The 23,458-nt window shown below is 40.7% G+C and overlaps 1 protein-coding gene across 4 annotated transcripts in view; it reads left to right on the top strand.

Annotated features, from left to right (window-relative positions):
- Positions 1-23,432, top strand: part of trim55a (tripartite motif containing 55a) — a 79,185-nt gene extending 55,753 nt beyond the window's left edge. For 2 of the 4 annotated variants that reach the window (XM_073041444.1, XM_073041434.1), the window contains exons 6-10: positions 604-626; positions 723-847; positions 4,077-4,294; positions 9,017-9,295; positions 23,247-23,432. In XM_073041444.1, the coding sequence (XP_072897545.1) occupies positions 604-626; positions 723-847; positions 4,077-4,294; positions 9,017-9,295; positions 23,247-23,366 (765 nt within the window). In that variant the 3' untranslated portion in view covers positions 23,367-23,432. Of the gene's footprint in view, positions 1-603; positions 627-722; positions 848-4,076; positions 4,295-9,016; positions 9,296-10,207; positions 10,299-23,246 lie in introns of all 4 variants that reach the window. The other 2 variants (XM_073041452.1, XM_073041461.1) reach the window with 2 other exon arrangements.
- Positions 23,433-23,458: the final 26 nt, after the last annotated feature.

The following is a 23,458-nucleotide window of genomic DNA, read 5'->3' as shown; positions in this document are numbered from 1 at the left end:
TCACCATATACTATCTTGAGATTCATTTTCTTGCAGGCATTGCTAGTAGCACCTAGAAAATATAACAGACAATGAAAAACTACAAAGTCTGAAAAGAAACCAATGTGCAAAAGAAGGCAAACTGTGCAAATAAAATAATAATAATAAATAACCCTGAGAACATGAGTTTGAGAATCCTTGAAAGTTAGTCATAGGTTGTGGACTAACTTCTGTTGCGCAACATTGGGGGAGAGAAAGAAAGTAATGGATTCAAGGAGAAGATCCACATTTTTCTCTTTCAACTGGCCTCCAAATGATATATCACGATTTGAACCAAACATATCTGATCCACCCAATAAATTATTCTTTAAAAACATACAAATGGTAATTTGTATTGAACTTGAACTTTAGGCATTCTAACAGATGTGCATGGATCCATTAAGTTCATTATTTTGGCGGTGGTTAATGTTATCAATGTAAGAGCAGAGGTGGGGTTTCAGACAGATGTTATTCAATTACCAATCACATAATTTAAGTAGCATTCTTTTAAATAATCTGTCAAATACAGCATTTTTTGCAATGATTGTTTTGAATGTTTAATAAAGATGTTTATTTCTCTTACAGAATACAAAACCTCTCATTAAAAAGTGAGTACCAAGCAGAATAGATTTATTTTGTTGGTATTTCATAGGATATGATGTGGCACCATACAATCCATTTATAAATATTGTAAAACTTCTTAGGATTTCAGAAGCATCAAAGATATCACACCTGGAAAAGATAGAACGTGGCTTTGAGAACATGGATCATTTTTCAGCTGAATTTACAAAGGAAGAAATGGTGCTCAGGGAGATTGACTTTCAGAAATGTAAGCAGATTTTCCACTAATATGTTTTAGCATTTACGTTTTGTAATAAGCAGCAAGCTAAAGGTTAGAAAGCAATTCCAAAGTGAATGTTGTGCTCATTACAATGTGGCTACCTGAAATAATCAAGAAACTTATGAATAACAAGGAGGAAAATTAAAATTAGAAAATTTCACCTGTGAAATAAAATTAGAAAACGCTTGGCTGATTAGGTCACAAAATATTTAGCAGCACCCATGATATTTATATCACCACATGTCAGTAGTCTGGCAAAATAGATGCCTTCTTTAATGAAGTTATTGGAGTAATATCAGGCAAATACTATAATTTTCACCCATCTTTCAGATGCTGATTTATTCATTCATTCAAAATAATTGCCGAAGATATCAAACATGATGAGCCAATCACAAAGACAAAAAGATCTCAATTCCCCACCTTCTGCTTCTTCACATACAGCAATGTGTTGAGATCAGCTGAACTCTTAAAGTTACAATTACACATTTTCTTTTAATTTTATGGCATGGCTTTTGAGAGAGGGCTCTTTTTAGGCACAGTGAATTTTAAAATTGTTTTTCAAATCCAATACAGCCAGCTAAAATGTAACCACATTTTCAATTTCTCATGCCGATCCTTTTATATTTTTTTATGGGTGGGGCGAATTAATGATGATATTGTCTCAACTTTAATGAGGAAGTTATGTTGCTTATGCAAGCAACGAGATGCTGGAGGGACTCAGTGAGTCAGGCAGCATCTATGGAGGCAAAGGGTCCTGCATCAGGGTCTCAGCCTTAAGCATCAACTACCACTTTCCTTCCACAGACACTGCACAGCTCACTCAGTTCCTGCAGAAAATAGTTCATTGCACCAGATCCCAGCATCTGCAGCCTCTTGTGTCTCCATTATGTTTCACAGAGTATATGGAACAGTATAGCTCAGTACAGGCCCTTCAGCCGCGATGTTATATCGGCATTTTACCCTACTCCAAGATCAATCTAACCCTTCTCTCCACATAGACCTCCATTTTTCTTTCATCAAGGTGCCTAACTGAGACTGCCTTAAATCTTCCTATTGTATCTGCCGTTACCACCACCACTAGCACTTACCACTCACTGTAAAAAAACATTCCTCTAACATCTCCTCCTACTCTTTCCTCCAGTCACCTTAAAACTATGCCCTCTTGTATAAGCCATGCCAATCCCAGGGAAGAGTTTTAGTTGTCCACTCTGTCTGTGCCTTTTGTCATATTATACACCTTGATCAAGTCACAACTTATCCACCTTCACTCCAAAGAGAATAGCCCCAGCTTGCTCAAGCAGTCCTCATAAGACATGCTCTCCAATCCAGGCAGCATCCTGGTAAATATCTTCTGTACTCTCTCTAAAGCTTCCACATTCTTCCTATAATGAGACAGCCAAAACTGAACACAATATTCCATTTATGGTCTAACCAGAGAGTTATGGAGCTACAACATTACCTTGTGACTCTTGAACTCAATCCCCCGACTAATAAAGGCCAACACGCAATGTGCCTTCTTCACCACCTTATCACCTTGCATGGAAGTTATGATGGATCTATGAACAGGGACCCCAAGATCACCCTGATCCTCCTCTCCGCTAAGAACCCTGCCATTAACCCTGTACTCTACCTTCACCTTTGACCTTCCAAACAGTATCACTTCACACTTGTCTAGGTTGAATTCTATCTGCCATTTTGCAGCTCAGTCCTACATCCTGTCAATGTCCCGTTGCAACCTACAACAACCCTCCACACTATCCACACCACATCTACTGCTCTACCTTCACTATTTTACTTTGTCACTTCCTTGAAGAATTTCATCAGGCTCGTGAGGCATGACAACCTGCCCCTCACAAAGTCATGCTATGCCTAATCAGCCTGTGAGTCTCCAAATGCTTGTAAATCCTGTCTCTAAGAATCCTCTCCAATGTTTTGCTCACTGCTGATGTCATATTTACTGCTCTACAATTTGCAGGGTTATCCTCACTACCTTTATTGAACAAAAAAAATAACATTCTTCTTCTTCTAGTACTACTCCCGTGGCCAGTGAGAAGTTCCCCGTATTCTTTTAATAATAAATACAGTGAGAGAAATCATCAACAGAAACTTGTCAGAAATAAAATAACACTAAGAAGTAGAAATCCAACAAGTTAAAAACCGAACTGCTTCAAATGTATGAATCTCAGCTGACACTTTAAAATTTACAGTGCAGCAATATCACAGGCACATAGCATCAGAGACCCTTTGCCAATCTGTACCTTCTGGGATTGGAATTGGTTTATTATTGTCCCATGTACTGAGGCACAGTGAAAAACTTGTCAGCATGCTGCTCGTACAGATCTAATCATTACACAGTGCAGTGAGGTTGCCAAGGTAATGCGGAACAAAGTGTAACGACTGCAGAGTAAGTGCAGTGCAGGTAGACAATGAAGTGTTGTGTCATGGTAAGGTGGATTGTGATGTCATGAATCCACCTTATTGTACTGTGGAACCATTTAATAATCTTATAACAGTAGGGTACAAGCTGTCCTTAAGCTTGGAGGTATGTGCTTTCAGGGTTTTTTTTATCTTCTGCCTAATGGAAGAGGGAGAAAAGACAATTTCTGGGGTGGGTGGGGTCTTTGAGTATGCTGGCTGCTTCACTGAGGCAGTGAAAAGAGTGGACGTGGTCTCAGGAGGGGAGGCTATTTTCCATGACGTGCTGAGCTGTGTCTACAGCAACAGTATCTACGGTTTCTTGAGGTCATGGGCAAAGCAGTCGCCCCACTGAGTTGTCGGTCATCCAGATAGGATGTGCTCTATGGCGCATTGATAAAAATTGATGGGGGCGGATGGGGACATGACGGATTCCTTTAGCTTCCTGAGGAAGTGGAGGTGTTGGTAAGCTTTCTTTGCAATCACTGATGCTCCTTCGCCTGCTGAGCTCTTCCAGTGCTCTGGTTTTGTTCCAGTTTCCAGCATCTTTGTCTTTTTTTGTTGATTTTTTTACTTATTTCTAAAGTGCTGATGTTGCTGGTGATATTAGTGTCCCTGCACTGGCCAATGCCAATCAATGATCACACTGAGCTCGTACCCTCCTCCCAGCTCACACCCATCACCTAAGCGTACAACAGCTTGGTGATGATACTACTGCCATTTACCGGACATTCCTATATCAGAAGCTGACAGCGCCAAAGGAGCACTCACACATGTGAACTAACACACTTTAAACCCACAGCTGAAGAGGAGACTGAGGAACTGGAAGGAGAGGGGGAAGAAGCAGCAGCAGAAGGAACCGGAGAGATTCGCACTGAAGTGGAGCGGTCCCAACGACAAGAAGAACCTGCTGAAGCTATGCCATTGCCCTCGTCTCCAGCAGAGCCGGTACCCACAAGCACAGCTGCATTGGCGGCAGAAGTGGAAAATGATTCATTGCCAGCAGATGCTGTTCAGCAGGTAACCCAGACGTTCAAGCATTGACGCTAACAATTAGTGGCAGCATTTCAAAACTCCCAGAAAGTGCAGCCTCATTTTGCTAGGAAGGATTTTATTTTAGAGATGGATGAGAAAAGAATTATGATAAAAGTCACAGAATTGCTATCAGGAATGTAAAGTCCTGGTTTTATTCTCTCAAGAGCCAGTCTGAAAAGGCTAATGTTCTGCATCACCTCAAAGCTCATTCATGATTGAAAAATGAAATCACATATAATATCAGGCTTCTGCTCTGAGTTCCTTCCCCGCTTGTATCATTTGTCCAGGGCTGGGAAAGGAATTGCCCAGGTGGATCTATATATTGTATTTCAATTATGGGTCTGTGTTTTTAATTGGTTCATTAACAATCGTTTCAAATTTTAATATAAATGAAACAGTTTTTAGTTTTAAATTTTCAAACAGAAACCGTGAATTTCAGGCCAGTGACCCTCAGCTTCTATGCATTGCTTTGCCTACTTTTGTATTCCATCAAGAGCAAAAAGTCTGTCCATTCCTTGGGTTTCAGTGCATAAACTGTTCGAAGTTTATACAAGCCAAGCAGAGCCCATTTGGAAGGGAAAGGGAAGATAGCTAGGAAAAGGAGTAGTGGGGGAGTGCGGAGGTAATACATGGACTAGTAGGTGATAGGTGGATTGAGAAATGTTGAGGGATGGTGAGCAAGTGGAGGATGGGGCAAATTCCAACACCTGCAGCCCATGTGTCCCAACTTATCACCCACCAGTCCCTGTGTTCACGTCTACCTTCCCCTCACCTCACCTGGCTCTTTACCCCTCCTCACTCCACCTATCACCTCCTGGCCCCTGTCTAACACTCCTTCTCCTCATTATTATTGTTATCTTCCCTCTCCACTTTCAGCCCTGATGCAGGACGTCAATCTGGAATACCACCAGTTCTTTTATCCTCACAGACGCTGCCTGACCCACTGCGTTCCTCCAGCAGATTATTTTGTTGCTTCAAATTCCAGCCTCTCTAATCCCATATCCATGCTAACCCAACTCAGATCAACAGAGCCATATGTTAGCGAACACACATGGCCTCAGTATCCCTGGGATCAGGGTACTAAATTAACGCTCTAAATTATAGGTCTTGCCTGGAAAGAGTGCATGCCTAAGGTTTGGTTGAGACATGGCCAAAGCTATTATTCCACCTGTTTCAGATTACACTTATCAAATCTGGATTTGCCTCTCTGATGAAATTACTGCTGAAAATATGATGGATATGAATTTTTACCTACCGCAATCGCAATACTTTGCTGGTACCATTTAAGTATTGTGTCTCGGTGTTGCCATTAGTTCTATCAGCTCTGTTTAGGAGCCCAACATTACAGAAATGGAAAAGAAGTTGCTTCAGCTTTTCAATGTCAGCAGCTGCTTAAAACTAGAAATGTTTCTAGTGTGAAGGAAACTTTGGCATGATGCATCAGAGGCTTATGATAAGGCACTGAGCCCTCAGCTTTTCACAATTGACTCTAGATGTGTATTAGACCCAAGTAATGCTGAATGGTGAGGTGGAGGGGGGAAGGCTTTAGAGAGGGTGCAGAGGATGCTGCCTTGATTGGTGATCATGTCTTATGAGGGAAGACAGGTTGAGCAAGCTTGGACTGTTCTCTCTAGAGCAAAGGATGATGAGATGCAACTTGATAGAGGTGTACAAGATGATCAGAGGCATAGATTGAGTGGATAGCCAGAGACATTTTCCCAGGTAGAAGTGGCTAACCCAGAGAGTGGTGGGTGCATGGAACACACTGCCAGAGTTAGTGGAGGAGGTAAATAAATTAGGGAAATTTAAGAAACTCATAGATAGGCACATGGATTACAGAAAAACGGAGGACTATGAAGCGTGAAGGGTTAGATTGATCTTAGAGTAGGTTAAAAGGTCAGCATAGCACTATAGGTCAGGGGTTCCCAACTTTTTTTATGTCATGGACAACTACCATTAACTGAGGAACTTCAGCATTAGGCTGAAGGACCTGTACTGTGCTATAGAGACCTATATTCTATTAAACATCCAGAGCTCCACCCAAGTCCCATGCCCCAATTTCAATAGTTCTGGGAATATAAGTATCAAACCACCATACTATGCAGGGAAAGAAAAATAGATTTAAAATTAATAAACAGATTTTACTAGTCTCTGGATGTTTCAAAGTGTTAAATAGCTTTGAAGTGTGGTTACTTTTATAATGTGAGAAATGCAGCCACTTTGCAGAGTGCAAACTCCCATATAAAGCAACGTGATAGTGACCTAGCTGACTGAGGTATATAGTGACTGTGACACCAAGGATACTTCCATTGCTCTTCCAGAATATACTGCCTTGGGATCTACTTAAGACAGCAGCAAAGTCCTAAAATTATCCTCATCTAAAAGGCAACACCTTGACTATGTGAAACCAATTCAGCATTGGAGTGTCAGCATAGATCTTTGAAAAGTCTCTATGCTTGAACCCACAACCATCTGACTTAGAACCTAGTGTGGGACTAACTAGAACATTGCTTATACCTTGGCCAATATAGACAGAAAGGAGCCTGACTACTTCAACAGGCCATGGTAAATGGAAATTATCCTGAACAGTCTGTCAGCTTGGTATTAATATGTGGGTTGTATTGCAGTCCTCTCACAAACATCTGTAACGCTTAGCCAACAGGCTGGTATATGTCTAGGGGAAAAGGAGATCCAGCCACACACCAACCCCGCCTCCCGTACATGCAGGTGCTGTGAGAATCGAGTTTATGCCTCGCACCCGCCGCCCACAGTATCAAACCCACAACAAATACCGTTATGAAATACACTTTAAAGGGTTTACTAAAATTAAAAGAGTATTAGGCAATACAATATATATGCAAGGAAAAAAAACAAAAGGCGCCAACTTATCAAAGTTCAGTCAGTTTAGTGCACATCGTTGGAGCTCAACCATTGAACCATCCGACCCCTCGTCGCTTGCCTCCGACCTCCACGTCTTCGCACCTAGGACCCCCCAGTGGTCTTCCGAGCAGTGCAGCACACGTCCACCTTCCTCGGCGTCTTCCTCCCGACTCCCCACCAAAAGCCCACGAAAACCCCTTCCCCACGTGCCCAGCCTCACAAGACAAAATAACATTCCCCATTGGTTAACAAATGAATACAATTACCATATCAGCAAGTATAAAGCAAAACAACTGCGAGAGAAACACTTATCAGACAAAGAAGCATTCCTACTCTTAACAAACCAAAAAAAACCCATTTTGAGTAACATACACAGGACATTGTACACATCTATGAATTGAACTGATCAAAAGCCTCATTTAATAGATAATACTTGTTTCTTTTACCTGTTAACCCAATCCATCACCCTAACAACTACTATTGAATGCAATCACTGGCAGCATAGCGTATGCTCTCTAAAAAAGACATAGCCCATGGCTTCAGGGAAAAATAAATCATGGATTGTGACCACAACCTCTAACTTTTCACTAACTTGAGAAGAATATTGGAGTACCAGGCAAGAAGATTTCAGGTCAGAGAGTGATGAATCTGTCGAATTCATTGTCTCAGATGGCTGTGTGGAATAAAGTCATTGGGTATATTTAAAGTGGAGGTTGGTAGGTTCTTGATTAGTAAAGGTGTCAAAGGTTAGTAGGAGAAGGAAGGAGAACAGGGTTGAGAGGGATAATAAATCAGCAGATCAATGGGCCGAATGGCTTAATTATGTAACCACGTCTATGTGCTACCTCTTTGTCTTGTGGCTGCCTGCAAGAAGATGAACCTAAAGGTTGTATAACATATACATACATCAATAATAAATGTACTTTGAACTTTGAGGGCGACACATAATAGTTGAGTTAGCATTCAGAGGTGAGTTCGTATATTTCCATATAAATTACCTGTGCCTTTTTACTCCACCAATTCAAAATTGGATGGATGATGATAAATCTGTTCAACCTTCATGGAACTTTTTTATTTGATTAGCACATGTCAAATATATATTTCTTTTTATATAGCTTCAGATTTTAAGTGGTAAGGACTATTACTGCACAATAAACTCTACAGAAAATGACACGGGCAACTCAGCTGTGACACAACTCCAAACGCCTCTTTTTAGCCAATCGAAACACGCTTGATGTTTTCACCATCAGCATTAGAAAGAAGGGTGTTGGTCTTATTGAGCTCGAGATCAGCAATGTGTGAGAGCGGAATTGTTACTAAAGTCTGTGCTGGTGATGGAATGGAGAGGAAAGGGACCCATTTTGCCATCATTACATTCAAAGATACCAGGCTGTCATTAGCACATACCCTGGATTCAAATGAAAATAAGTTCCCTTCAGTACTCAAATCAAAAGAGTTTTGGAAAGTTATGGTTAGAATAGCTGCACTGTTCTGACCTGCTACTTAAAAGACTGATGGGACTCTATTTAATAATGATGATTGGTAATGTTATCAAGCCATTTCTTTTTGTTATTTTGTTTCTGTTAACTTTGGAGAGTCCTCATCCTAATTCACTATCAGAATTTGGGAAGACCAGCTCGCTATCCACTTTACCCGTGGGAAATACCGGGTATTAGTTTTTCTTGTTAAAACAGATCTCGCCAAGGAGCAAGAACTTTACACTGATATATCCTTAAAACAACACAGTATTGTTTAAATGCTTGTCTTATTAGTGTACAGAGATAAAAGAATAGTTAGTGTCTACTTATTTTATCCTGTTTAATGAAGGCCGTCACTGAGATGACTGCATTGGAGTCTGGAACTCAGTTGCCAACAGCTTCAGCAGCAGCAGAACCTTTGTTTTACCCTGCATGGCATAAAGCTCGTTCTTTGGACAAGACCAGCCCTAACTTGAATCCAGTGAACAAGAGCTCAGGGGATAATAACATTCAAATTGGGTCAAGAATTCCAGTTGAGAATGATGTAAAGAAGCTGGAAGTAGATAGCAGTTCATCTGCACGGGAAGTGGAAACTAATGAAGCTAGTTCAGCTGCTGCTCAATCACAGGTTAGTGAGGGGTTAATTGTTTGCACAACAAGTTCTGCACATGTTGTGGGGCAGTTTTAACATAATGTACCCTACTGTCATACTCATTCATGTATCTAAGTAAGATTCGTGCATCGAGAAGTAGACTGCAGTTGTGTCTTTTTAACAAGAGGGAATACATTAGTGTTTCCCAAAAGCTCAAAGGATAACCTCAACACAGTGTGGCGCTGAGCAATCCAAAAAAGGAAGTCCTCTGGTTGACCTTCTGCTTTGCACTGAATTAGCTCATGTCATTCAGGTTGCAGTACTGGGAAGTCGAGAGGCCAGCTGCTGCTGCGGGTCCTGGAAGCCAGCTGCTGACTCGGGCTAAAACGTGCCCAGCCGGGGCCGAGGCCGAGGCCAGACTGGGATTTGACAGTCCTCGTGGATAAATAAGCTTTTGAAAATGAAGCCCTGCCCTTTTTTGTCTCAAGCGTTGATAAGTGCATTATCATCGATATTAAAGTAATGCTGGCTAGGAAATAAGACTAGATCCAGATGATTTTCTCTAAACTCCCAAAGGGGAAAAATACACTTGGGAACTGGAGGGCTTCACATGTCCTCTTAGCAACAAGAATCGCTGCTAAGAGGGAAAAGAATTGATGGGACACAGACAGGAAGTGAAATCCCCTTGCTAATCCTCCCTTAATGAGACCCAAAAAGAGATCAACAAAATAGATCAGTAAGGAGAAATTCTGTTCCCTTCAGGAGAACAACTGCACTCTACTACATGGAATCTAATGTACCCGAACAAAATGCTTCTCCACGAATAACAGTGACTGCATTGTTTAGTGAATGCCTTCTCACCATTCTGCAGAGTTTTGCATTTACTAAAGTTTTTAAAGAACTAGTTGTCAACAAAAGTGCAGACCTAGTGTATCTTATTTCCCATAGGGTCTAGCGTTCTTCATTTCAGTTTTGGTTCTGATGATCGCACTTCGCCACCTTTGGAATCAGATTCAGTACATGATTTTTTCTTTTCTGGGTAGGAAGAATATTTTTAAATATGGTGTCTTTAAAACACAAAGTAGTTACTCACACTCTCTTCCTGCTTAAGGAAAAGTATGTCAATTGCTTTTTAATATAAATATTTAGAGTGAAATAGTTTCATCCACCACCCAGCCTGAGGCACACTTGTTCCAACTTTGAAATTAGGTTATCCTGGCTACTATTTTGTTATGTTCATGTTAACATTGTTCAACGTTGGCTGACCATAGACTGATAGTATATTTGTGTCATAGGCTCCGACCAGTTCTTCCTTCTCATTCTTGAAATTATGAGATGAGAGATAATTTACACCTGTTCGGATTACAAACCCAATTCTCCATCACTTACACTTCAAAACTGATGAATAGCAACAGTAATTTCAAAAACATGATGATTATGTTACCATTAGCCAACAACTGTTGCATTTTAATTTCATGCTAAACAGTTGTATTTCCATATTTGCCAATCTATGACACATTTTGAAACTTTTAAAAGTGCATCCTGATGAATAATTGATAACATTTAGACAATTTAGTTTCCTCGCGAATTAGCCAGATTTTGCTGCCATCCTTATACCACGATGATGATCATATCCATTTGAGAGAGTGAGAAACTACTTTTATGTGGCATATAAAGCAATCCCAGAAATTATTGAGTGAGTGGTGGATTGATGCCCTAAAGATCTTTCCTGGATGAAAAATGTTTTCTTTTTCAGGAATGAATCCTTTTATAATGAGTGTGTCTTGTGAACTTCACTTGACTTTGGAATTTTCTCACATGAGAATGAGTCATTAATTTGTCTATTAATGTTGATAAATGTCAATTTTTTAAAAGTTACATGCTTAATTATAAGCTGGTCATCAGGAAAACACACTGGGCACTGAAGGGTGAAGGTTAACTGTGGTTCTACATTCTTGCTCCTTACACTTTGAAATCTTTCTATAGGTAACCACTTTACAACTATTTTAGAATATCCCTTCCCTTATTTTATTCCCGTCTTTAATCACTACTGCCTATGTTTTCACTAGAGTCAAAGTGAGTAAGGAAATAAGTATCCCATTTTATTTGCTTAAGATGTTCCAAGTTCTTTTACAAGTGTGACCCATTTTTATTTTAAATAACTTTAGAAGTAGGCTGGAGTAACAGAGACACTATTATAGAAACATAGAAAATAGGTGCAGGAGTAGGCCATTTGGCCCTTTGAGCCTGCACTGCCATTCAGTATGATCATGGCTGATCATCCAACTCAGAACCCTGTACCTGCTTTCTCTCCATTCCCCCTGATCCCTTTAGCCACAAGGGCCATATCTAACTTCCTCTTAAATATAGCCAATGAACCGGCCTCAACTGTTTCCTGTGGCAGAGAACTCCACAGATTCACCACTCTATACATTGGAAAAATAAATAAAAGGAGAGGACTGACAACCAGTTAGTTTAGACAGAGAGGTAGAACATACTTAGGCACTGTAATGTCAGTGATACAAAATATAATTAAATCCATACATAATGTAATATAATTGAAACCATGTAGACATATAATGCAAACTCAGATTTCTATAAGGAAGAACATACATGTTTGACCAAGTTTAAGTGATTTATTGAAAGAGCAGATGTATAGTAGTTGAATTTTCTAATAGCCTTTGATAGAGCATCACATAGCTGACTTATATCTAAGGTTAGAACAGCTTATGTCACTTAAAAGAGTAGACAGCAATAATACAAAACAAAAAGCTGGAAATAGTATGAATGATAACCATTCATACTGGCAAACAAAGATGTGATGCTTAATGAAAATTGATACAGGAACTGCTGTTGCTCACATCTACATTATTAATTTAAACTCCGAATTTTAAATTGAAATTTAAAAGTTTACAGATAACAAATTGAAATAATAGTTAACACTGGGAAATAAATGCTTCAAATTACAAGAGATTATCAATAAATGTAGAATGGAGGGTTAATTACAAATTAATTTTAATATAGATAAGCATGACATGGTTCATTGTGATGGGATAACGGGAATAAAGCTCTAAACTGGATAGCAGAGATACACTTGGAATATATGATGGTACAGTGAAGCATAGAATATTAGCAACTGATGGACACATATAGGTGAGTGATGGGGATAGTATATATTGAGCAATGTATGAGGCTATTGGGACAGTTGATAAAGGAGGGCCATACACTGAACTTTATCATTTACTTGGATGACACAGCAGGCTATCACATTGGATCCATGCAGATTCCCAGCAGAGCAATCCCATTAATCTCATTCCCTCTCTTATTCCCCATAACTTCATCTCACTCACAACTTCTGATTCACTGAAACCAAGATCGTCTACATTTGCCAGTTAGCCTACCAGCACAACTTTCAGACATGGGAGGAGACCAAAGCACTTGGGAGAAACCCGCAGAATCATGAAGGGACTGAGCACTCCACACAGACAGGATTGGAGGTCAGGATTGCAAATGGGTTACTGGAGCTGTGTGACAGCAGCAATAATACATTGGATTAATGAACATCCTGCAGTTCTGCCTCTATGCCTCGGGTTCTTGACTATTCTCTCCTCCCTAAGTTACATTGGTATTGTCCCCTACAGTCAACAACCCTCTCTCCCCACTCACAATGGCTTGCAGTGCTGTTGCAGGATGTGAGGATGCCTGCTCTCACTGACAGACAGCAGTTAGTTTCAGCAGACTACAAAGACATCTGGAATGAGTTGGCTAGACAATTTGTACTTGGAATAGTAGTAAATACATGAGGGTATGATGCAGCATAGAATATGAGCTTCATGTCCTGAGTGACAGATGTAGATGAGTGATTGATGCAGTAGAACATAGAACAGTTCAGTACAATACAGGCCCTTCAGCCCACAATGATGTGCTAACCTTTTAGCATACTCTACTATCAATTGAACCTTTCCCTCCATTTTTCTTATGGTGCAGAGATCACCAGTTCAAGATGTATAAGCTGGCTAACCCGAAATGGTGAGAGCCACTCCTGACACTCGATGCTATGATGTTATGTTAAAGAATCAAATTAGTGCGCATTCGGAATGAGTTCCTGCCCAACTAGAACAGAATTAGGTTAATCGACACTGTAAACCCAGCACCAATTTCTGTTTACAATCCAGATCAATCCCTCACATTATTATAGGTAAAGGCAGGGTAAATTGGTGAAATGCACATCATAGATATGCTAATATGGTTTGGAATTAGATATAAGCTTAAGGTAAAGACAAATGAACAGAATTAAGCCATTTGGCCCATTGAGACTGCTCTGCCATTCCTTTATGTCTGATTTATTATCCCTCTCAACCTCATTCTCCTGCCTTCTCTCTGTACATTTCAAAGCCCTGACTAGACTAACCAAGAATATATTAGCCTCCACTTTAAATACACTCAATAACTTGGCCTCCACAGCCATCTGCAGCAATGAATTCCACAGATTCACCACCCTCTGACTAAAGAAATTCCTCCTCATCTCTGTTCTAAATGGACTCCGTGTCCTCTGACCTTAGACATGCCCACTATAAGAAACATCCTCTCCAGATCCACTTTATCTACGCCTTTCAATATTCGATAGGTTTCAGTCTGATTCCCCCAATTCTTCTAAACTCCAGACTCTAGCGAGTACAGGCCCAGAGCCATCAAACACTCCTCATATGTTAACCATTTTATTTCCAAAATAATTCTCAAGAAACTCCTCTGAACTCTCTCCAATGTTAACATGTCTTTTCTTATAAATACTCTAATGTGGTCTGACCTGTGCCATTTAAAGCCTCAGCATCACGCTCTTGCTCTTATATTCTAGTTCTCTCAAATTGCATTTGCCTTCCTTACCACCATCTCAACCTGCAAGTTAACCTTTAGGAAATATCCTGCACAAGGACTCCCAAGTCCCCTTGCAACTCCAATTTTTGAATGTTCACCTCATTTAGAAAATGGTCTACATCCTTATTCCTTCTAAGGAAGCGCATTACCATACACTTCCCTATGCTATATTCCAACTGCCGCTTCTTTACCTATTCTCCTAATCTGTCTAAGGCAAGTCCTTCTGCAGACTTCCTTCTTTCTCTACCCTACCTGCCACTCTACCTATCTTTGTATCATCCGTAAGCTCGCCCACAAAGCCATCAATCCAAAACATTGACATATAATGTGAAAAGAAACAGTCCCAATACCAACCCCTGCAGTACGGTGGCAGCCTACCAGAAAATGCCCCCTTTATTCCCACTTTCTTCTTCCTGCCAGTCAGCCAATCTTCTGTCCATCTATAAGTATCTCTCCTGTAGTATCATGGGTCTTACCATGTTAAGCAGCCTCATATACAACACCTTGTAAAAGGCCTTCTGAAACACCAAGTAAACAACATCCACTTACTTTGTTTACCCTGTATGTTATTTTCTGAAATAATTACAACAGATTTGCGAGGCAAAATATCCCCTTAAGGGAACCATGCTGACTTTGGTCTATTTTATTATGCACCTCCAGGTACCCCAAATCCTTTTCCATAATAATGGACTCCAATATCTTCCTAACCACTGAAGTCAGGCTAACTAGCCTATAATTTCCTTTCTTCTGCCTCCCTCCTTTCTTAAAAAGTGGAGTGACATTTGCAATTTTCCAGTCCTCTGGAACCATGTCAAAATCTAGTTATTCCTGAAAGATCAATACTAACGCCTCCACAATCTCTTCAGCTCCCATTTATGAACCCTGGGGTATATCTGGTCCAGGTGACTTATCAACCTTCAGTCTTTTCAGCTTCCTAGGCACCTTCTCCTTAATAATAGCAACTACACTCACTTCTACCCCCTGACACTCAAATTTCCAGCAAACTGCTCACATCTTCCATAGTAAACACTGACACAAAATACTTATTAAATTCATCCACCAATCCTTTGTCGCCCTTACTATCTCTCCAGTGTCATTTTTTTTTGCAGTCTGATTTCCACTCTTGGCTCTCTTCTGCTCCTTTTATTATCTATCTGAAAAACTTTTGGTATCCTCTTTGATATTACTGATATTTCATATTTCATTTTTTCTCATGTTTTTTTGTTACCTTCTATTGGTTTTCAAAAGTTTCCCAAATTTATCTATCTATCTATTTATCTATAAAATTCCCACTAATTTTTGCAATATTGTATGCCCTCTCTTTGGTTTTTATTCTGTCTTTGACTTTCTTTGTCAGCCATGGTTGCCTCATTCTCCCTTTTGGAATACTTCCTCATCTGCAATTCTTCCAATTTGCCCTCAGACACTCCAGCCATTGCTCTTCTGCCATCATCCCTGATTGTGTCCCCTTCCAATCAACTTTGCTCAGCTCCTCTCTCATGCCTCAGTAATTCCCTTCACTCCACCGGAATGCTGATACAGTGCATCTGACTTTATCTCAAACTGCAGAGTGAAAGCCAGTTTTATTCCCCCACTGATCTACTGTCATCTTCACATGACTTCTAACTCTTAATGAGCATAAGCCTAGTGCCCTTGCAAAATAAAATTGTTTTACATCAGTTTTGAGTACCTTATATCAATGTACCCAACAATAATTCTTCACTTCCTGTTGAATCTACCTTCAGACTGACACTTCTTTATAAGTCACATGCAGGATGTCACAAATACGTGACCTACACTATTAGTTAAATTTTTAGATTTAGTCGCTAATTTTAATAGAGAACATACCAATAAAGAAAACCATTTTCCTTATCCGTAAAGCCTTTAGGACTTTGGAATTTTTGGATATACAGCTATGATAGTAATGTTTCTGACTGATTGCTTCATGAGTTGTTGTGCTTTGTTTTCTGTCATGCAATTATAACAACATCGTGAAAGAAAAACTTTGGCAAAATTATTGGAAGGTGCATTTTATCCCTATTTCATATAACAATGTTTTTGTCAAAGTATATTAACATTCTTTTGTATATTGAATATCAATATACAAAAGTATATTGACATTCTTTGTAAATTCCCTATCATAGGGAATATAACCAGGATGAAGATGAAAATTTCATTTTGGCATTTCCAAATGTATCAAAATAATGAGAAATTCACAGCAACATTTTCAAGTTGATAAATCTATAACATTTTTCAAAGACTGTCAAAAATAATTATCAAGGAAATAATAACCTTTGTTCTGAGATATACTTTGACAGGGATGATGTTAATTACAGCAGGAATGTGTGATTTGATAACAGCATGCATAGTCACAAAAATAGAATGCAACATTAATCCAAATTGAGTGACAGCTCACTAACTGTCTTTAGCATGAATATGTAATTCCATGATATATGACTTTTCATCCCATTTAATGGTATTACATCCAGGTCAATGCACATTATTGTAAAAAAAAAACTACCTTCATCATAAGGAGCTTAAATTTCTCTTTGTGCGTTTGTGTCCACTTTAATGGTCTAATCCAATTATTTATCCTTCCATTGCTTCTTTTTATTTCTGCCAAACATTTGTTGCATTTGTAACTATGTAGGTTCTGCTCACAAATAATCAGACTGCTGGATAAATTAATTATTTTGCATATATGTGTCCATTACTAAGATATAGTGCCAGGATATACTAGAGACAAAGCAAAAGATGGGTTAGGAAGTTTTGTCTAGGAAAGGTCTGTATTATTATGAAAAACCATGATCATCTGATTTCAGAATTGTGAGCAAATATCAAAATGAATTTCCACTTGCAATTTACTTCTTACATAATATCTTGAAAACGTTTCAGTCTCTCTTTCTATGAAGGTACCCAAAACTGAGAAGTCCCTGCTAGGGGAGAAAATAATTCAGATAAAATTTTGTTTTTATCTGAATATTATCTTAAAACCCTGCGCCTGATTTCCCAAGCAGCAGGGGAGTAAAACGTGTCAGAATGGTATGTTCAACAAAACAGGAAATTGCTGAAGCCCTGACCAAGGTTTATGTCAATTCATTAATCACAAGTAAGGTACTAGAACACTGAATGATACATAACATTCTTTTATTTAAGAAAAGTGATAATCAGGTAACTACCTGCTAGTGAGCTCTCATCTGTGATAGGGAAATTATTGAAGATAATTATTGAGACAAGATCAATGTACACTTGGAAGATAGACTGTGTAAGGATAGTCAGCAGGGTTTTGTGAGAGTGAAATCCTACTATATGCACTATGTTTTGTGTTGACTAAGTTTGCATTTTGGGGTTTATCAGACCAGAAAGAGTGGGGAATAGGCCACACGAGCTCCAAGTACAGCAGCCCTGAGAGCACATCACACTGATGACCAAGTTCTTCCCAGTTAATGACAGAGACTGTTGTTTTCACACAGTCAATTTTGGTGTGACCTTCTCAATCTGCCCCAGCAAATTCTTGTTACATGCCTCAGCTCCTCTGAACCAGATTCCCAGCACAGTAAGGTAGCCAGACATGGCAGAGTAGGGGATACTGGAATTGTTGGGCCAGTGTCTGAGAAAGCATGGCCTCGCTCTTCCTTCGATTGACTCTGGTTCCCAATGCCAACTCAGAATGATCACAGCTGCTGATCAATCTGCAAACCGGCCATGGATCTGAGAAGACGGTGGTGTCATCATCTGTGTACAGTAAGGTTTTGAAGTTAGTGACTCCATTGCCTGACAATGTCACCACTCTTATGCTCTCAACCTTCCTAATCTATTTGGCAAAGGGTTCTATGCAGTACACAAAAAAGACAAGAGAGTGGACAACACTGACTGGCTCCAGACGTGATAGGATGGTCTCCCACCCATTGATTTGGAATGAACTATGGCTATCAATCCCTCCCCAAAGTCCATTTTAGAGAGCTTGGCCATCATGTACATGAGTAATGTCCTGTCAAAGGCCTTCTCCTCATCCAAGATGACCAGGCAGGTATCCACCCCTTTGTCCTAATCTTGGCAATGGCAGCACAAGGCTATCAGAGATTTTCCTGCCAGGTACAGCACATCCTGATGACCACCTTTGTACGTGGTTGTATCAGGCTGAGCATGGATCCAAAGCACCAAGGCACCCCTCTGTTGGTTGGGATTGACCATGGATATTGCACCCTAGCTGTCTATGTAATATGCAAGCCAATACATAAGCCAAAGCTGTACTTGGAGACTAATGATAAAATAAGTGAAAGTCCGCATGGTTTTTGTAAAGGGAAATCTTGCCTGACAAATCTGTTAGAGACCTTTGAGGAAGTAACGAGCAGGGTGGACAAAGGAGAGGCAGTGGATGTAATTTACTTGGATTTTCAGAAGGTGTTTGATAAGGTGCTCCACATGAGGCTGCTTAAAATGATAAAATCCCATGTCATTACAGGAAAGATACTGACATGGATAGTGGAATGGGTGACAGGCAGAAAGTGGGAATGAAAGGGGCCTTTTCTCTTTGGCTTCCGGTGACCATTGGTGTTCCTCAGGGGTCAGTATTAGGACCACTGCTTTTCATGTTGTTTGTCCAATTCCATTTAGATAATGGAATTGATGGCTTTGTGGCAAAGTTTGTGGATGATTTAAAGATTGGTGGAGGGGTAGGAAGTTCTGAGGAAGCAACGCAATTGCAGCAGGGCTTAGACAAATTGGAAAAAATTGGAGGGAGTCCAGGGGAAGTTCATGAGGATGATACTGGGAATGACTGGGGTTCACATATGAGGAGCACTTGGCAACTTTGGGCCTGTACTTACTGGAATTTAGAAGAATACAGAGGGATCTCATTGAAACCTATCGAATGTTGAAAGGTCTAGAGAGAGTGGATGTGGAGAGGATGTTTCCTATGGTGGGGGTATTCAGAACTAGACACCATGGCCTCAAAGTTGAGGGGCAACCTTTTAGAACAGAGCTAAGGAAGAATTTTTTTAGCCAGAGAGTAGTGAATCTATGGAATACTCTGCCACAGATTGTGATGGAGCCCAAGTCCTTGCGTATATTTAAAGTGGAAGTTGCTAGTTTCCTGATTGGTCGGGGCATCAAAGGATATAGCAGGAAGACAGGTGTATGGGGTTGAGTGGGATCAAGGATCAGCCATGATGGAATGCTGGAGCTGACTCGATGGGCTGAATGGCCTAATTCTGCTCCTATGTGTTATGGTCTCATGGTCTTATGACATGGAGAACAAGCTGTTGCCCATGCAGCAGGTTCCACCTTGCCAAGCAGCTGATAAATTCAAAGGAACAGCAGACACTGATCCAGTTTGGCATCAGTGGCTTTGCAGGAGTTGCCAGTCAGCATTGAACTTAACATTGAACTGCTCTAGGGTCTCCAGCTCCGCACTTTTCCTCAGGAATTTCTCCTGATGAACTCCATCTGCCTGAAGTGACTGGACCTGCCCTTGCCTCCTCTCCTGTCAGTAGAAACTGTTCTGCTAGATTTAGTAGTTCCGGGCCACACGTGAAGGCCAGGAGCTGAACTTGGTTGTCAGAGGCTACTTGAGATGTGTACCATTGGAGCACTTAATAGGTAGTGGGAGCTTATCCCCTATACCTCTCCTGGCCATGACATCCTTAATGAACCACCAGTTTTCGCTATGTGCTGAGGTTCTACCAGTCCTTGGGTGTTCCGGGGATAGGTTTGTCCCCATTTCTGTGCAATGTTCCTCTCAGCTGGACATCACTTTTTCTTCCAAGAAAACACCTTTGACCACAGGTCAATCAGATAGCGGTCAGCATAGAGCATCCTGCCTAGACTGTGGGAGAGGGACTTTATGGATACGGTGAGGTAGTACCTTAAGCACACCATCCGAATCATAGAGCAATACAGCACAGGCACAGGCCATTTGACCCATCTAGTCCATGTTGAACTGTTATTCTGCCTAGGTCCCACTGACCTGCACCTGGACCATGGCCCTTCACACCCTCCCATCAATGTACTTATCCAAGTTTCTTATAAAAGCTGGAATTGAACCTGTATCCACCACTTCCACTGGCAGCTCATTCTCCACTTGCACCGCCTTCTGACTGAAGAAAATCCTCCTCATGTTCCTCTTAAACATTTCACCCTTCATCCTTAACCCATGACCTCCAGTTCCAATCTCACACAATCTCATTAGGAAAAGCCAACTTGCATTTACCCTATTTACACCCTTCATGATTTTGTATACCACTATCAAATCTCCCCTCATTCTCCTATGTCCAGAGAATAAAGTCCTAACCTACTCAGCCTTTCCCTATAACTCAGGTCTTCAAGTCCCAGCAACATCCTCATAAATTTTCTCTGCACTCTTTCAATCCTATTTACATCTTTCCTGTAGCTAGGTGACCAGAACTGTGCACGGTACTCCAAATCAGGCCTCACCAACATCTTACAAAATGTCAACATAACATCCTAAATCCTGTATTCAGTACTATGATTTATGAAAGCCAATGTGTCAAAAATTCTTTTTACAACACTATCTATTTATGACACCACTTTCAAGGAATTATGGACTGTACATCTAGGTCCCTCAGTTCTCCCACACTCTGCAGCACCCTACTGTTCACTGTGTAAGCCCTACCCTGGTCTGCCCTCCCAAAGTGCAACTGCTCACACTTGTTTGCATTGAATTCCATCTGCCATTTTCAGCCCATTTTTTTCCAGCTGGCTCAGATCCCTCTGCAAGCTTAGATAGCCTGTCCACTTCAGCCCCAAGCTTAGTATCATCCACAAATTTCATTTGGCAGAATGCCTCATTATCAAAACTCACCAAGGAGCACCAAGGTGTCTCCTGGCTGGTGGTGAGAGGGAGCCATCACAATCCTTTTCTGTGCAGATAAGATTTCATCCCAGTTGCAATCTACTCTCAGAGTAGACATGTTAGGAACGGGACAATCGTCCACCTCTTAGAAGACAGTGAATTTTCTCAGAGGTGGTGGAGAAGGATGCAAGGATGATTTTGTTCATTTCCAGAGCTCTTTAACTCTGATCTAAGGTCTGCCCCAGGATCACATGCAGACCCCAATATTAAGTCCTGTAGCAACTCCATGTAGATGCCCTGTGGTCTGCCCAGAACTTGTTGGTCTTCCAGCACATGGAATGTAAAGACCATAAGATCACAGGATATAAGTGGAGAACTAGGCCATTTGGCCCATCAAGTCTACTCCACCATTTCATCATGGCTGATCCATTTTTCCTCTCAGCCTCAATCTCCTGCCCTATCCCTTCATGCCCTGATCAATCAAACTCTGCCTTAAATATACGTAAAGACTTGCCCACCACTGCTGCCTGTGGCAATGAATTTGACAGATTCCTCACTCCCTAGCTAAAGAAATTCCTCATTTTCTTTCTAAAAGGACGCCCCTCTATTCTGAGGCTGTGTACTCTGTTCCTAGACTCTCTCACCATAGGAAACATTCTCTCTACATCCATTCTACTGAAGCATTTCAACATTCAATAGGTTTCAATTAGGTCACCACTCATTCTTCTGAATTCTAGTGAATACAGGCACAGAGCCATCAAACGGTCTTCATATGACAAGCTGTTCAATCCTGAAATCATTTTCGTGAGCTTCTTTTGAACTCTGTCCAGTGTCAGCACATCCTCTCTAACATAAAGGCCCCAAAACTGCTCACAATACTACATGTGAGGCTTCATCAGTTCTTTATAAAGCCTCTATTTTACATCCTTGCTTTTATATTCTAGTCCCCTTGAAATGAACAGTAATGTTGCATTTTCCCTCTTCACCACTGACTCAACATGCAAATTAACCTTTAGGGCATCCTGCACAAGGACTCCCAGGTCCCTTTGCACCTCAGATTTTGAATTTTCTCTCCATTTAGAAAGTAGGCAACCTTTTATTTTCTTCTACCAAAGTGCATGACCATACAATTCCCGACACTGTATCCCATCTGCGACTTCCTTGCCCATTCTCCTAATCTGTCGAAGTCCTTCTGTAGCCTCTCTACTTCCTCAAAACTACCTGCCCCTCTACCTATCTTCATATCATCTGCAAATTTTGCAACAAAGCCATCAATTCCATCACCTAAGTCATTGACATATAAAGTAAAAATAAGTGATCCCAACACAGCCCCTTTGGAACACCACTCGTCACCAGCAGCCAACCAGAAAAGGCTCCCTTTATTCCCACTCTTTGCCTCCTGCTTATCAATTACTGCTTTATCCATGCTGAAATCTTTCCTTTAATACCATAGGCTCTTAATGTGTTAACAGCCGTATCTGTAGCACTTTGTCAAAAGCCTTCTGAAAGTACAAATTATACATCAACCGATGCTCTTTTGTCTATCGGGCTTGTTATTTCTTCAAAGAATTCCAACAGATTTGATGCCGATTGGCACATTCCAGACTGCAGGAGTACCTGCTGAGAGAAGCACTGAAACTTGGTGCAGCCACTGAAAAGGCTCTGTGGGGAAGATTTTAAAGATTTAGAGAATAGTTTTATTTGTCACAGGTACATGGAAACATAGAGCAATGTGCCTTTTGCATCAATCACCGGCCCAGTTTAAGAATGTGCTGGGGTCAGCCGGCAAATGCCCTCATACTTCTGGCGCCAACATAGCATGTCCATAATTTACTAGCCCTTGGACTGGTGGAGGAAACCCACGTGGTCACACAAGAACGTACAAACTCCTTGTAGACAGCGATGTAAATTGAACTCCTGTCGGTGTTCGATGGCGTTGTAAAAAGTTACTTTGATTACCACGCTACCATATAGCCTCCTGTATCGTGTCATTCCTTCCGAAAATGGAGGGCTGAGACCAGGTTTTGCATTTGTGTGTGTGTGTGTGTGTGTGTGTGTGTGTGTGTGTGTGTGTGTGTGTGTGTGTGTGTGTGTGTGTGTGTGTGTGTGTGTGTGTGTGTGTGTGTGTGTGTGTGTGTGTGTGTGTCTGTCTCTACACAAGTATTGATATACAAGAATAAGGTCTATATTTGAAATTAATTTTTGGACCTGTAAGTACCTAATGTTCCAAGAAAGCCTTTACATGAAACAGTCTGTACATAAAACAAACTAAGCTTCTGTTTACTCCTCTTCTTTCAGACTGGTTCTGAAAATTCGGCTCCAGTCCAAAGTGAAGAGCACGGCGGAGGCGAAGCAAAGGGCGACGAGACACCCCGCCACGTCTTCTCGTTCTCCTGGCTAAACTCACCAGCTAAATAGAAAAATCAAGCATACGTGATAAAACCTAGTAGTCATTATAAAAAATAACCTAACGTTCACTCAGCATTTGAGCCTGTTGATTTCGATTTATG

Source organism: Hemitrygon akajei, chromosome 1, assembly GCF_048418815.1.
Source record: "Hemitrygon akajei chromosome 1, sHemAka1.3, whole genome shotgun sequence".
Lineage (NCBI taxonomy): Eukaryota > Metazoa > Chordata > Chondrichthyes > Myliobatiformes > Dasyatidae > Hemitrygon > Hemitrygon akajei.
The sequence above is the reverse complement of the archived record's forward strand: the minus strand, read 5'-3'. Positions and strand labels throughout refer to the sequence as shown.